Genomic DNA, 14,532 nt, shown 5'->3' with positions numbered 1-14,532 from the left:
GATGAGCCCAGGGCTTAGAGAAGGAAATAGGTGCGTGTCTCTTTAAAACTGGCCGATTCGGCGCAGGTTTCTATACGGAACCAAACCGGCCTCGAGTTCCGGCGCGTGTATACGCGTGTGTCCTGTAGTCTTATTGGCTGGTTAGGCGCCTTCGCCCCCGCCCCCCGGACCCCAGCTGCGGCGCGTACGTAAGTGCGTTTCGCCGTCCGATTGGCTGGTTTAGCCTATGCGCCGTGGCGCTCTAGAACGCGAGGGCATGCTGCCCCTCGATTGGCTAGGTGGAGGCGCATGCGCCTCGCCGCCGGTGCTTGACTTAGCCCCTCCAGCAGGGTGTCGGCTCCCTCCCGTCCCGTCCCCTCGGTGCCTCCCAGAGGCGCCGCTGGTCCGTTCGCCCGTCCCCTGCCGTCATGGCGGCCGCCGCGGAGGAGCCGTTCCCCTTCCACGGGCTCCTGCCCAAGAAGGAGACCGGCGCCGCTTCCTTCCTGGGCCGCTACCCGGAGTACGACGGGCGCGGGGTGCTGCTGGCCGTGCTGGACACCGGCGTGGATCCCGGCGCGCCCGGCCTGCAGGTAGCCGGCGCGGGGGCTCCGCACGCAGTGCGGGAGCGGGGAGGAGGCGCGCCCGGGCCCTGTCCCTGTCCCTGGCCGGGGCAGCAGCGAGCCGGGCCGGCGGTGGCGGCGGTTGCTGCAGCGCGGCCCCAGCGCCTCTGGCGGTCGCGCGGGGCACCTTCCCCCGAGGGCCCCGCTCGTCTTGCGGCGGGGGAGGAAGCCGGGCAGCGCGGGGCAGAGGCGGCCGGGGCCCGGCTGAGCGTCTCTCGGGCGAGGCGCTGTAAAGCGGGAGGCCGGGCGGAGGAGGAAGGGGCAGGAGCTTGGGGCGGCTGCGGGGGTGGCAGCGGTAGGGAGAGCGGCGTGAGGCGGCGCAGGGACGTGTAGGAGCAGGACTCCGGCGTCGGTGGCTCGTGCAGGCTGGAGGGGCTGGGGTGGGAGACCTCAAGAGGTGAAGTGACAGGACCAAGGGCTGCCAGGGGCCTGGCACCTCACTGACACGAGAGCTGCGGCCGGGGTGTGTGCGCGCCCCATCCCTGGAGAGAAATGTGAGCAGCTGGTGCACTGGCTGGGGGTTTTGCTCAGGAGAGCGGCTTATCCTGGAGTTTTGTGCTGCACCTGCCACTGATGTGTGCGTGATCACCATGCCAGGCGGACTGGCAAAGCACAGACTCTAATTGTCTTCGTGGAAATCTTTGCTGTGTGTCCTTCTGTGGCTCATCAGTAGGGCCCTGCCAATTTCACGGCTGTGGAAAACGTCTCAGGGCTTGTCTTCACTTACCTCTGAGATTCGGTGGCAGTCGAGGGGAGTTACGCAAGCTACGCAAAAAACTTGCGTAACTCCCCTCGACTTCTCTGCTTCTCTTCTGCACGCTGTCTTCACTGCACTGTGCTGATGGGAACACTGTTCCCGTTGACACAGCACTGTGCTACTTGAAGAGGTGGTCTTAATCTGTTGATTTCTGGATCAACTGAGTGTGTCTTCACTGACTGCTTAGTTGATCTAGAGAAATTGATCTGACAGCAGCAAATTTGCCACTCTTAGTGAAGCTATAGCCTCACAGACTGTGAAATAAGGCCATCCCTATGAAATCTGATCTCTCCCCTGCTGCTGGTAGCACCTGGCTCCTTGCTGGGGCACTTCCAGCGGCACAGGGAAGATCAGACTCATCTCCCCGCTGCTGTGAGAGCCCAGCTCTGAAGACAGCACAGAAGTGAGGGTGGCAATCTTGCCATCCCCCTGCAACTGGCTTGTGACCCACCACAACCCCATTTTGGGTCAGGACCCCCATTGTACAACATCTGAAATTTCAGGTGAAAACATCTGAAATCATGAAATTGACCAATTTTCAAATCCTAAGGCTGTGAAACTGACTAGAATGGACTGTTAATTTGGTAGGGCCCTGTTCATCAGTTATAAGGCCAAAACAGGGACTGTTGTGATCATCTAGTCTGATGTCCTGTGTAACGCAAGACATACGACTACCCCGAATTAATTTCTGTTTGAAGTATATATCTTTTAGAAAAAACATGGTTATGGAAACTCTGCTTAGGGCAAGATTTCTTGTGAGGCAGGAAGAGAGATTTGTTGTTGTGAATGCCATTGTCTATGGTAGAACAGCCTTATCTAAGAAAGACTCTGCAGTGTTTCTTAAAAATGGTTAGACTCTAGATTAGTCTAATCTCTTCTGGGCATCTGTTCCACAGCTGAGTTCCCTCCACAAAGAATGCTTTATAACTGTCCCTCATGAGCTTGTTTTGGGCTCTTCTGAGACCTGGATTATATTCCTCATTCTGCCACATAATTCTGGTGTGACCTTGGACAAGTCAATCTCTCTAACTCAGGTTCCTCTTTAATAAAATCCAGATAATACTTATGTATTTCATAGTGTTGTGTGATTTTTTTTTTATTGTGGTTGGTGTAGTCATCTGTGTTCAGCGAGGTGTTCTACAGACAAACATAATACATGGTCTATTCCTGCAAAAATTATTAATCTAAAATGAGAAAAAACATATTGAGAGGGAGAGGCATGCAATCAAAATGTGTATATTTTTATTATGCGTGGAGCTGCTGGCTCTGCTTATAGCTAAATTTGCCTAACATTTTCTGTTCTAAGACTCTGAGTTCAGTTTAACACTGTGCAGGCAACCTTAATTGTGATCCTTCCCAGCTTTCCTGCTTGACTTTTCAACCTTAACTTTTTAAATATAGTTTCTTTTGTATGTAATTTGTATATAATTTTCATATAATAACGTCCATCAGGTATGTCCAGCTGCCCTTGAGCATCTCTGCTTTTGTCGGTATCACAGAAGTAGGTCATGAGGAGGGACTTGGAGGTGGTTGTGGCCTGGTGAAAAAGCTATATGCATAAGGGATAGTGTGGAAGAAGGTGCAAGGATGGTTATGTGAGCTGTGGCAGATGAGACGGTGGTGAAGGGCGACATGGAAAGAAACGTGTCTCTAAATAGGGAGATGAAGAACCCTGAAATGCCTTGAAGGTGAGAATGAGGAGCTTGAATTTTGCCTCACCTCATAGTGATGGAATTGAGTGAGATTAAATGGCCAGAATGATGCTTAAGGAAGATGCTTTTCGAGGCTCATGTTTTGAATGAACTGAAGCTAATGTGGCTGTCAAGTAGGAAGAGGTTGGTATAGTCAAAATGGTAACTCCTGAGGGTCTGGAGTTGAGGATGAATGTCGGGACATGCATATGGGTGCTTTCGATGATGACAGAGTGTTTAGGAGAAAAGATAAGTTCATCTTGCCCATGTGTTAAATTGGTGGTGCGGAATCAAGGAGGAGATGTCTGGGAGACATGCTGAAATGCAGAATTGGGCTGAGAGCTAGGACAAGACTGGAAAGGTAAATTTGAATTATCCACTAAACATGGTAGCTGAAGCCACATGAGCAGATATGATTACTGAAAAGGTGTAAAGGAAGAAGAGGAGGTGGTCAAAGATTCAGGACTTTGGGAACTCCCTAGGGAGCGTGGGCAGAAAAGAGGACCCTCCCCACCATAAGACACTGAAAGAATAACCAGAGAGGCTGGAGTAATGAAAGCATAGGGATGACAAAGTAAGTGTTAAAGGCAGTGAAAGTCCAGGTTGAGCACAGTGTCTGAGATTTGGAATGAAGTAATTAAACTCTTGTGAGAGGAATGAAGTAATTAGACTCTTGTGAGAGGTGGTGGTCAGCATCATGCCAGCCAGCTCAAATCTGCACAGCTGTTTGAATATGGTAACATTTTTTAGTGAAGACAAGCCCTCTTATATCCATGTTTTCTCCCTTTTCCTCCCACCAAAAATGAGATCACTAAAATTCTTTCAGTTGTTAATCTGACGGTATCCTTCTCTCCTCCACCTTTAGTTCTCCATTGGCTCCTCTTCTTCATTTCATCAAGTTTAAACTTTTTGTCTTTATCTTCAGGGTGCTATGTAGTACTGCCTCCCCCCCTTACCCAGTCTCATCATGGTGCCTCCCACTCCTGCTGATGATGCTGGTTTTGATGTCCCATTAATCTGCTGCTCTCACGACAGTCTGTGTCTTTTCCCATTCCACCCCATGTATGGAATACACTTCCTGGTCTTCCTAGTTACTGTCCTCATTCAAATTCCTCATTAATACACACTTGTGCAATGAATCTTCATGTGTGCAGTAATTAAAAACAAAGCACTTAATTGAGACCTCAGGATGTACAGATGCTTAAATTGAGTAACTCTATAAACTTGTTCCCTATCCCATCCTCTCACTGTTGATTGTCACCTTTGCTTGTCTTGTCATGTTTCAAGTTAGATAAGACGCAATCTCTGCTCCAGAGAGCTTACAAATTGCTTTGTAAATTGACCTGTACGTTTTCAGGTGCTGTAAAAAATAAGTAACCAAGGGTTTAATTGTTGCATCATAAATGTATTACTTTTTTCCAAAGAAGTTCTATTTGGGAAGAGCAGTCAGTTTGTATAGACTTATTGTGTAATAAAATGCCTAATGGATCACGAAAGCTTGCTCAGCCAAAGGTTTGTTTGTTTTTTTTAAACATATGACCCTCTTACTTCCCAAAATCATAAACTCACAGTGCAGTCTAATTCTTACAGTTGATGCTAATACACCTCTACTCCCATTTCCTGCAGGTCCTTCCCAAGAGTGGGGCAGTTCAAATAATTGGTTTGAAACTATAGCCCTAATTTAAATCAGTTAAATTGAGTTAAAATAATTGGTTTTAAATGGTCTATAAAGCCTCAAAATTTGTTCTTTGAAAATTTGAAAATTTATTCTGTTTCAATTTTAGGTTAAAATATACAATGAATAAAACTATTAATATTGTTTATAAATTCTTCAGTGTCACCACTGAAAGGTTATTTTATTTGAATTTTACCAAAGTGCTGCAGGCAAAAAACAAAATATCAAATATTTTTATTTTTATTTTCTCTTATAAATCCAAAACAGAATAGAATCTTTGTCACTATACAGCAAAATAACTTTTCAGCATTATAAGAGAAGTAATTTATAATGTCATTAAGTTAACATAGACCAATTTTGGGAGACTTCATGTTAGACACATGAATTCTCAAACATTAACATCTCAGTATAAATTTCATAAGGCAACATTTAAAATATAATTGCAATCCATTAAAAAAGTCATATACCACTGAGTCTTATCATTCAGGCTCACTGAGGTTGCTTTCAGAATTAAAATCCTTCAATAAAAACTAGCTCTGAAGCTCCACATGTTGCCTTGTAGTTTCTAACCTTTATTTGTCCTAGTGCACTCAAAGACGATGCTCCCTTGATTCCTGCAGAAGAAGCCGTAGTAGTTAATACTTGAGCCATTACGTGAGCATGAAAATAGTGAGAAGACCCTAACTGGGTCATGGGCAGTGGGGCTTGAACCCAGCACCTCTGGATTGGAGCCTCTGAGTCTTTGCTCACTGAGCTGAAAGACCCAGATCTATTAGCTCAAACCCCTCTACTTTCTCATAAATACTGTCATTCCTCAGTTAGAGGTCAGAGAGCCAAACTGTATGGTCATGTCTACATTACTGAGTTTACAGCGGCACAGCTGTACCGATGCAGCTGCACTGCTGTAAGATCACTTGTGTAGCTGCTGTATGCCAATAGCAGAGAACTCTCCCATTGACATAATTAAACCACCCCAATGAGTGGTGGGATAATTTCTCCTGCCGACATACCGCTGTCCACACCAGCACTTATGTGGGTGTAACTTATGTCACTCAGGTGTGTGTGTGTGGTTTTTTTTTTTTTCACACTTCTGAACAACATAAGTTATATTGACATAAATGGTAGAGTAGACATAGCCTAAGTATAGGTTACACATTCCCCCTGTTAGGGGAAGCTTTTCCTAAGCGCCATAAGACCATTACTACTCAAATTCCTGTACTGGCCATCTGTTGTAATGTGACTCCCCTTAGTGGTGGGAATAAGCATGGCTTATATTCCCATCCTCTTTTTCTTTGAGAATGCTTTCTTGAGACTCCTTCACTGAATAGCTTTTACATTTTTTCAGTATTCATTGGAAGCCCTGGCTTCCAATTGATTTGCTATTGGGAGAAACCGATTTCCAGCATAAACCTCTTCTACCTATTCAAGAGCAGCTATTGGTTCCTCTGTGAGTGGAAACCTGCACATATAGAGATCATTCATGAATGCTAGAAAATGGTGCTGTGTTAAAGCCTGCTCATAACACTTTTGGGACATATTTTTGCCATTACATAATTGCATGTCAATAAACAATTTATAATCTTCTGTGCTTCAGCATTTGAACATGAATTTCTCCGTACAGAATCAATGTTATTTGGAACAATTCCTCAGTATACCTCTTTAAAAACTTATCTTCTGTCAGACAAGAGTCAATATCCTGGATCACTCGGATACATAAATTTCCAAGCAATTGGCATAAATATTCAACCGTAATCTTTTGAAGTATGACAAATGCTTAGCTATCTTCCTGTTTGTTGGTAGCTGCAGAGGGACTGTGGATTAATTTAATTACCCAGATCCAACAGCTGGATCCACACTGGGGAACCTCTGTGCCCATAAAGTAGTGTTGAAGTCAAAGGATATTTACCACAATCTTCACATTTCAGGACTGTGGTGATAGGTATTTCTGTTATTCTTGCCTTTACATTTTTAGAGAACAACTTTAGAAGCCATATGTCACTGCATTATTTTTCTTGCTAAGCCCTCCCAGTCTTAGACATGTCTGCTGCATTGTCCGTTGGGGGGTTGCTTTCCTACCATTCCTCAGTGGGTGAAGTGTCATAGTGTCAGAAGCAGAGTAACATGGACTAATGTTGTCTTGTATGTTTCATATAATGTGAGGGGCATCCCTGCACATGTGATTTTACACTTATCTATCTTTTTCTTCCTCCTGCAGTCTCCTGACACCATAAATAGCTGGCTCTTCTTCTGAGATTTTTCAATGGTATACTATCCTGACAGTGTTACAGCTGCCATAGAATGTGGCAGGCATATAGATCAAACCTGTAAGAGTCAGTTTAAGCAAAGGTGTGGTTTTAATGCAATATACAGTTTTGCAAAACTACTTTTTTCATTCTTATAACATTGGGCAATAGGACATACTTGCTAAGTTCAGTAATAAAAAGCACTGTATATCAAGTGACCCTCATACTGTGTAGATCAGTTCCAATTGGGTTCTGTAGCAGCTCTGACATCTTCCTTTAGTTCCAGGCTTGCCCCTTCTCTTCTGAGGTCTTCTACAATGATTTTATTTTCCTTACTTTCTCCTTAACTGCATGCAACACAAGAACTTCATTGAGGAGGACTGGATGTGCTGACCTTCTATATAAGCCCAGTGATACTATTTCTTCGTTTAGCTTGAGATGAATTCTAGAGTAAGTTAAGGTATTTTCTTCCCAATCCGTCAGTCTTCCCACCCAATTGAAAAGAATACACTTCTTCCACGGTATTTGTATAGTAGCACAGGTGTTAGCACTTTATGAAAGCATTGATATTCCAGAGAACTTAGTCTAAGATAAACAGAAGCCGGGATGTTGGTACTCCCACTTCCTTCTGGAACCAATGTAAGAAACCAAGCTTGGTCTTGAACTGAGTGCAGTCACTAAACAATCAGTCTAGTCCCTTTCCTCACTGCTTTGTTTCTGCTCCCTTTTTATCCTTCTTGTCCCTTCTCTGTGTATGTTCTCCAGGATTATGCCTATGCTACTGCAGGACTTAGCAGGACCAGTAGTATGAAAGTAACATATCCTAGTCCATTTTTCTCTTCTGTGTGATGTAGAGAACTGTGTTTGTGTCATTTTTTTGTAGATGATGGGGAGGGCTCTGTTAGAGGGACAGACTGACATTTCCTCCTTATAAAATGCAAGGGGTGTTGGTTGAATAGTTGGGAAATAAGTAAATGTGGTTCTGCACTGAATTTGGGATTCTGAGCATTACTAGTGTAACTAATTTTTTAAGCCTCTTAGGCCATAAGTCCTTTTCCAGAAATCGGGTAATTGTTTTATATAAGGCTGACAAAATAACCACATGCTGCTCTTATTCAGCATAAATCCATAGCTGTTCATTGTCAAAAACCTATATTAATGCAGAGTTAAGGTTGCTGGTAGTATGTTGTCCCCTTGCGTAACTGAGCTGAACAAAGCTCAAACTTCTGAAAACCAGGAAATGCAGCATTAAGCTTGCCCATGCAATCTTAACTCTGCCCTCTTTCAGCCATGCTGAAGGTTAAGATTTTGTCATGGTTATTTTTAGCAAGACACTGATATGTCACAGGCTTCTGTGAATTTTTGTTTATTGCCCATGACCTGTCTTTGACTTATACTAAAAATAATGGGGAGAGGGGAAGGGGCACTGATGGGGGACAAAGCCTGAGTGGCGGGAGGGAGAAGAGAGGCCAAGCTCTGCTGGGGCGTGGGGAGGAGATAGGGAGGAGAAGATCCAGCATCTGCTGCTGCAGTGGCTGACAGCTCTGGGGGTCCCTGCTGCAGCCCTGGGGCTCATCGTCAACCCCTGCTATGCACGGTTGCTGGGAGCTGTGGGGTTCCCCCCTGCAGTGGCTGGGAGTTCCATGGCGACTCAAAGTCGTGTGGCCCCTGCTGCCTGTGGCAGCTGAGAGCTGCAGTGCCATCTGCCACCTCAAGCGTAAAATGTCATAGAGGTCTCTGAAGGTCATGGAATCTGTGATCTCCATGACATAATCTAATCTTTAGCCATGCCCTAGTATGCTCTGTTAACATGCTTTTACACTGCCAACCCCACACCTGCTGAAATGTACAAACTTTTTTTTTTTCCTTTTTGTCCTTTAATAGAGAGAGATGGAATCCTGTGGGTGAATGGGTTGTAAAAGGAGGTGAAGAGTTTGTACATTTCAGCACCTCTGGGATTTCTAGTTGGGGTTGGAGTGCATTGGCAGAACTGGTGGGGTGCCATAGATATATTGGAATTGGAAATGGTACAGAAAAAGGCAACAAAAATGATAAGGGGTATGAAAAAGCTTCCATATATGGAGAGAATAATAAACTGGGACTTTTCAGATTGGAAAAGAGATGACTAAGGAGGAACGTGATAGAGGTCTATATAATCATGACTGATGTGGAGAAAGTAAATAAGGAAGTGTTATTTACTCCTCATAACACAAAAACTAGGCATCACCAAATGAAATTAATAGACAGCAGGTTTAAAACAAGCAAAAGAAAGTGAACGATCAACTTATGGAACTCCTTGCCAGAGGATGTTGTGAAGGCGAAAACTATAACAGGGTTCAAAAAAGAACTAAATAAGTTCAAGGAGGATAGGTCCATCACTGGCTATTAGCCAGGATAGTCAGGATTGCTGTTTGCCAGAGGCTGGGAATGGCTGATGGGCTGGATCAACTTGATGGTTTCCTGTTCTGTTCATTCCCTCTGAAGCACGTGGCATTGGCCACTGCCAGAAGACAGGATACTGGGCTAAATGGATCCTTGATCTGACCCAGCATGGCCATTCTTATAATTTAATTACTGTGGTAGCTGTTCGTCGTCATAACTTAGGTTGACTTAATTTTGTAGTGTAGTCTTGCCCTAAATTTGTTGATTTTTAAAGAACTTAGAAAGGTCCATCTTTAAACAGATGTCATGATGCATTGATTCCCGTGCCACTATAATGTTGTGGTAGATATTTTTTTATTATATAAATTAAAAAATTAATGGTTTGTAGAGAGTCTTGGGTGTATACTTTAAAAATGCAACTCTAACAGCCACATTTTAATCTCAAATAATCATTTATTTTCTTATGTTTTCAGATTACAACGGATGGGAAACCCAAAATAATTGACATAATTGATACAACAGGCAGTGGTGATGTAAACACTACCACCGTAGTAGAACCCAAAGATGGAGAAATTATAGGCCTTTCAGGAAGAACTCTGAAGGTAAGCATTTCTGTATTTTTGCTGTAGGTTTTTATTTTTTTTTTCTGGTGTTTCAGATTTAATGGCACCTCTTCTTTCCCTTGTCTTTCTGTGTAATTAATCCCCATTTTAGTGAAAACCTACACAAAGCTAACATGAGGTTTGCTGGCCGTCACATTGTATAGTCTTATATCCCTTCCCCCTATCTTCTGTCTGGCTTATCTGTTTAAACTGCAAGTTCTTTGGGTAAGGATTGCCTATTACTGGGGTTTTTTACAGTGTTGAGCACATTGGGACCAACCGCAATATTAACCCAAAGAAACTACTGTAATAAAAATTACCTTGGATTTGTCACAGTGAATTTTAAGTATCTGGCTTGGTTTTCAAAGCCTGGTTCAGAAAAAACTAGTCCTCACAAGTTTTAGACTGTTTCCAGATGCACATCTGTGATGATATGAAAAATACGGGCATTTGTGAAGATCAGCTGTGTAAAATGCAGGAAGAACTATCATACAATATATACTTGTTTGCAGCAACATCTTGTAAGAGCAACCGCTGCTTACAAGTAATCTTTCCCCTGGGAGCACTTTCCTTACCATGAATTGTCCACTCGTTTACAACAACATAGCTGCTGCATCAGAACGACATTTGTGACATTGTGATGTCACATCCAGGGTGAAGATTGGTGGGGCATGTCAGTGCATTCCACCCCCCTTCTCTCCCCAATACTGCATATTTCCCCTCTCCTCCTGACCCTGGCTCTTCATCGCAGCTCCAGGGCATACAGCTCCGTCCACTTGCCCTGCCTTATACAGCTTGCATGGAGAGCATGTGTGGGGGGACTTTAGAGGGAGGATCTGGAATAGAGGGAGTTTTTGGGAGGGGAGGGGAAGCTGGAATCAGGGGAGCAGCAGAGGCACAGCTGGAAGGTTTCCTTCTCTCTTCCTTAGCGAGTGGCTTGCAGGCGGCAGTGGGAAGGTTTGTTGTTCTGCATTGAGCTGTCCCCTTGATCTCAGTTGCTAGAGGCAGGGTGTGGATGTAGTTATTTGCAGTAAGGGGTTGGGGGACTGTCCTCTTCCCTCACCCATCTCTGCTAGCCTCCATTTCATGGTTGCCCTTCCCAGCCATCCATCCTCGCCAGGGTGGAGCATGAAGCTGCTAGTGGGAGCATTGGCAGCTAGGCTCGCTCAGCTATTTTGCCAACTGGGGGTTCCCCTGTCAAACTCAGGGTTCCCCCGCCCCATTGCCAATTTATACACCCCAGTTCCCGCCTTTCACAACATGGCAGCCCTTCCAAAACTCCCTTAACTCTTCATATATCTTTAGTCAGACGACACTCCCCATAACAGCAACAGCTGCTTAGGAGCACATAGCAAAAGGGCACCTATACATTGCTTCTAATGAGCATCTACTGTATTAAAAATTGACATAATTAAGACAGAATATAATCAGCAGCAGCAGATGACTGAGCAGTCTGGGAGAAGGTTCTGGTTACAGCCATCCCATTTCCTCAATGTTAACAGCATCTGGAAAGTCTGAGAATGATTTTGTGGAAAGCAGCTGGTTGAGATGGTGAATCTTAACAATGGTCTCATATGTCTGGCTATTGTTGCCAGATTGATGGCCTTGTAGAGGGGCAGTTGGTAGGATAGGTTGAAACTATCTGAACTTGTCAACCCCTTGGAGTTTCCTGTGTTTTCACTCTGTTCGTGATTGCACATGGAATCCTTGTCCCATTAGTTTTTCCTTGCCATATGAGGCTGTTGCCCTCAGCCCTTATTGAACTCATAGCTATGGGGCCAGTGAGCTTGATTTACTGAGAATTCAATTTAATCTTTTGTTGCTGTTTGACTTTACCATGGTAAGCAGGCCTGCCCATTATATTGATATTTTAAAAAAATAAACAAAACGTCTGCTTAGGCAGTGTTTCTTAGATCTAGAGGGATCAACTCTGTAAAGGGATCATTAATTCTCCATACCTTTATAGTACCTGCACCTTCTGATATGATCAACTGTATAGTGCTGGGTATTGTGTTATTGATTCACTAGGAACTGGATTGAGACTGCGGCCTTATCTCACAGAAGTTGGTACTTACTGTTCTGTAGGTCGGGACTTGAACCAATGACCATTGCAAACTGAAACCATTACTCATCTGTTTAGCCATGTATTTTTTTTATATAGAACATTTGAACATTTAGCGCACATTGCCTGTTGAGAGCAAGAAATATATCTATTTCTGAATTTTATCTGTTCTCTAGATTCCAACAGATTGGGTAAATCCTTCAGGCAAGTATCACATTGGCATAAAAAATGGCTATGATTTCTACCCAAAAGCTCTTAAGGAGAGGATTCAGGTAATTTATTTTTTACTTCCATTTTGTATTGATATTCTAATATTTTAACTCTGCTTTTTTTGGTTTTGTTAGAAAACTGTGGCTTGTAAATTGCTATAGTGTAGACTTTTCTTTTCATTCTTTGCTGATATAACAAGCTTTTTGTTTGGTGCTGTAGTTATTGTGCCCCAAATCAGAATTGTAAAATGATTTAAAAGATGTGGTGTTCAGAAAATGTACGAGTGTCTCTTATGTAAACTAATGTATTGAAGTATTTTTTTTATATTACAGAAAGAACACAAGGAAAAACATTGGGATCCTATTCACAGACTTCTACTAGCAGAAGCTTGTAGGAAACTAGATGAGTTTGATGCAGTTCACAACTCTCCCTCACAAGTTTGTATTGTATTGGCTTTTAAGAGACTTTAAAAAGCTCTATTTGACAATTAGAAAATGAAAAACCCAGGTTATTTTAGAAGACAGACTGAGTGAATGTCACTGCATCTTGTTCTGACATGAGAATATAGAATGCATGCATGAATGCTTTGAATATTATCTTCACTTTATCAAACATCTTTTAATTTTTAGTGAAGAAGTTCCATTTTCTTTAGTACATGTTGTGTTTCTTCTGAAGTCAGTGGTCTGTTGTAGTCTCAACTTAAAATAAATTCAAAATGTTAATTTAGCTTTCATTTATATTCTCTATTGTCTCAATTGAGGGGAAAGGCAATAAAACTAAGTGCTATGAGCCTCTTAGGGCACTCAAGAGTCATTTGCATATTAATTCCATTAGACAGTATATTATGATTCCATCAGTCTTCTGGCTATTACGTCTTAAAAATACAAGAATCAGAACTATAAATAAAGAACCTAAGATAAATACTTCTATTGTATTCATTTGCAGAAGCACTGGTAGCCACTTTTGAAGACCACACATCTTACTTTCAAATGTTACTTGTTGACACTTTCCATGGTGGACATTTATTGCTTCTTAAGGCAGAAGTCCCCAAACTGTGTGGCGTGCCCCTCCAGGAGGAACCTTTGGGGGGCATGGTGGGAGCTGGGCCAGACCCCAACAGGGGTGGAGAGGAAGCGGCACACAGCCCCGCTCTGCCCCTATTTCCGCTCTCAGCCCCATTCCTGGCCCCCACTTGCAATTCTGCTCTGGCCTCCAACCCTGTGGCTACAGCTTCGGGGCGGGGGGCGAGGAGGGGGGAGAGGGAGTATGGCCCCAAAACTGCCTTAAGGAGAGTATCAAGTCATGTAGCATTTTCCACGCTTCAAATTTATTCTAAATCTATAAGATACTGTTAAGGCTGGTAGGCCTTATAGGAGGCTTACCAGTTGTTCACTGCTTGTGTGGATTGCATCCCCACATCTTGGGTTTCTGTAAAATATAGGAAATAGTTACTGCTGATCATTCCCATCTCCCCTTTTCCATTCTGTTCTGACATGCAGCCAAGGTATTCTATTATTTTCTCAACAATGGAAGCTAAAGAACACACTGGTATGAAGCAAAACGGAGTGATTTGGAGACCTATTGACAAATAGCATTAGTGATACCTTATTCATTCAGACTTCAGGAAAGAGGAAAGGAAAGAGATGGAAGAGACAGTTATCAGTAATTGAACTGATTACTAGAGTACTGCAAAATAATAAACTTATCCTTTCTCTTCTGCCATGTGAAAATGTATAGTAGTGGTAGATTCTGCTTTCTAAAGAAAAGTAAACTGTAATGCCTAGTTATTGATTTTGGTCTCCATTTTATAGCTCCCTCTTATTCTGTCTTAATTCATATTGCCTATCCCTCCTTTGAAGACTGCAGGTCACAGAAGTTGGGAGGAATTATAGCTTCACATCTAGTTTTAACTTCTAGTAATTGATGAGTGGAGCAGAGAATGTGACCCATGCAGCAAATTTTATCCGTAATGTAGGTCACTGTCACTTCTGTAGCACCCACAGGTTTATTGATCATGACGTGTGCCAAAAATATTTTAAAATTTAGTTAAATATAATACATGCAGAACATTAATTTCAAAATGTATAATATGTTAGAATATATATATATATATATATATATATATATATATATATATATATAACATTGTTTACATAAAAAGTAGCCTAAATAGATAAGGGTATCCATGTTAAAGGGTCATAAATATCTATTTGGTTAGAGATTGTTATCTATAAATAAATACTAGCATTTTTTCTATAAACTCTACAATAGTTAAACACTTCTGCTTAGGAAACTGTAAAAAGAATCTCCA

General features: G+C 42.9%; 1 protein-coding gene across 3 annotated transcripts in view; it reads left to right on the top strand.

The window, feature by feature from the left end:
- Positions 1-399: 399 nt before the first annotated feature.
- Positions 400-14,532, top strand: part of TPP2 (tripeptidyl peptidase 2) — an 88,237-nt gene continuing 74,104 nt past the window's right edge. For all 3 annotated transcript variants that reach the window (XM_067536901.1, XM_067536902.1, XM_067536900.1), the window contains exons 1-4: positions 400-569; positions 9,821-9,949; positions 12,188-12,283; positions 12,554-12,658. In XM_067536901.1, the coding sequence (XP_067393002.1) occupies positions 408-569; positions 9,821-9,949; positions 12,188-12,283; positions 12,554-12,658 (492 nt within the window). In that variant the 5' untranslated portion in view covers positions 400-407. The remainder of the gene's footprint in view (positions 570-9,820; positions 9,950-12,187; positions 12,284-12,553; positions 12,659-14,532) is intronic.

The sequence above is a fragment of the Emydura macquarii genome, unplaced genomic scaffold, assembly GCF_026122565.2.
Source record: "Emydura macquarii macquarii isolate MOO-44397 ecotype Brisbane River unplaced genomic scaffold, CSIRO-AGI_Emac_v2 contig_3671, whole genome shotgun sequence".
Lineage (NCBI taxonomy): Eukaryota > Metazoa > Chordata > Testudines > Chelidae > Emydura > Emydura macquarii.
This window is presented reverse-complemented; position numbering and strand designations above follow the sequence as displayed.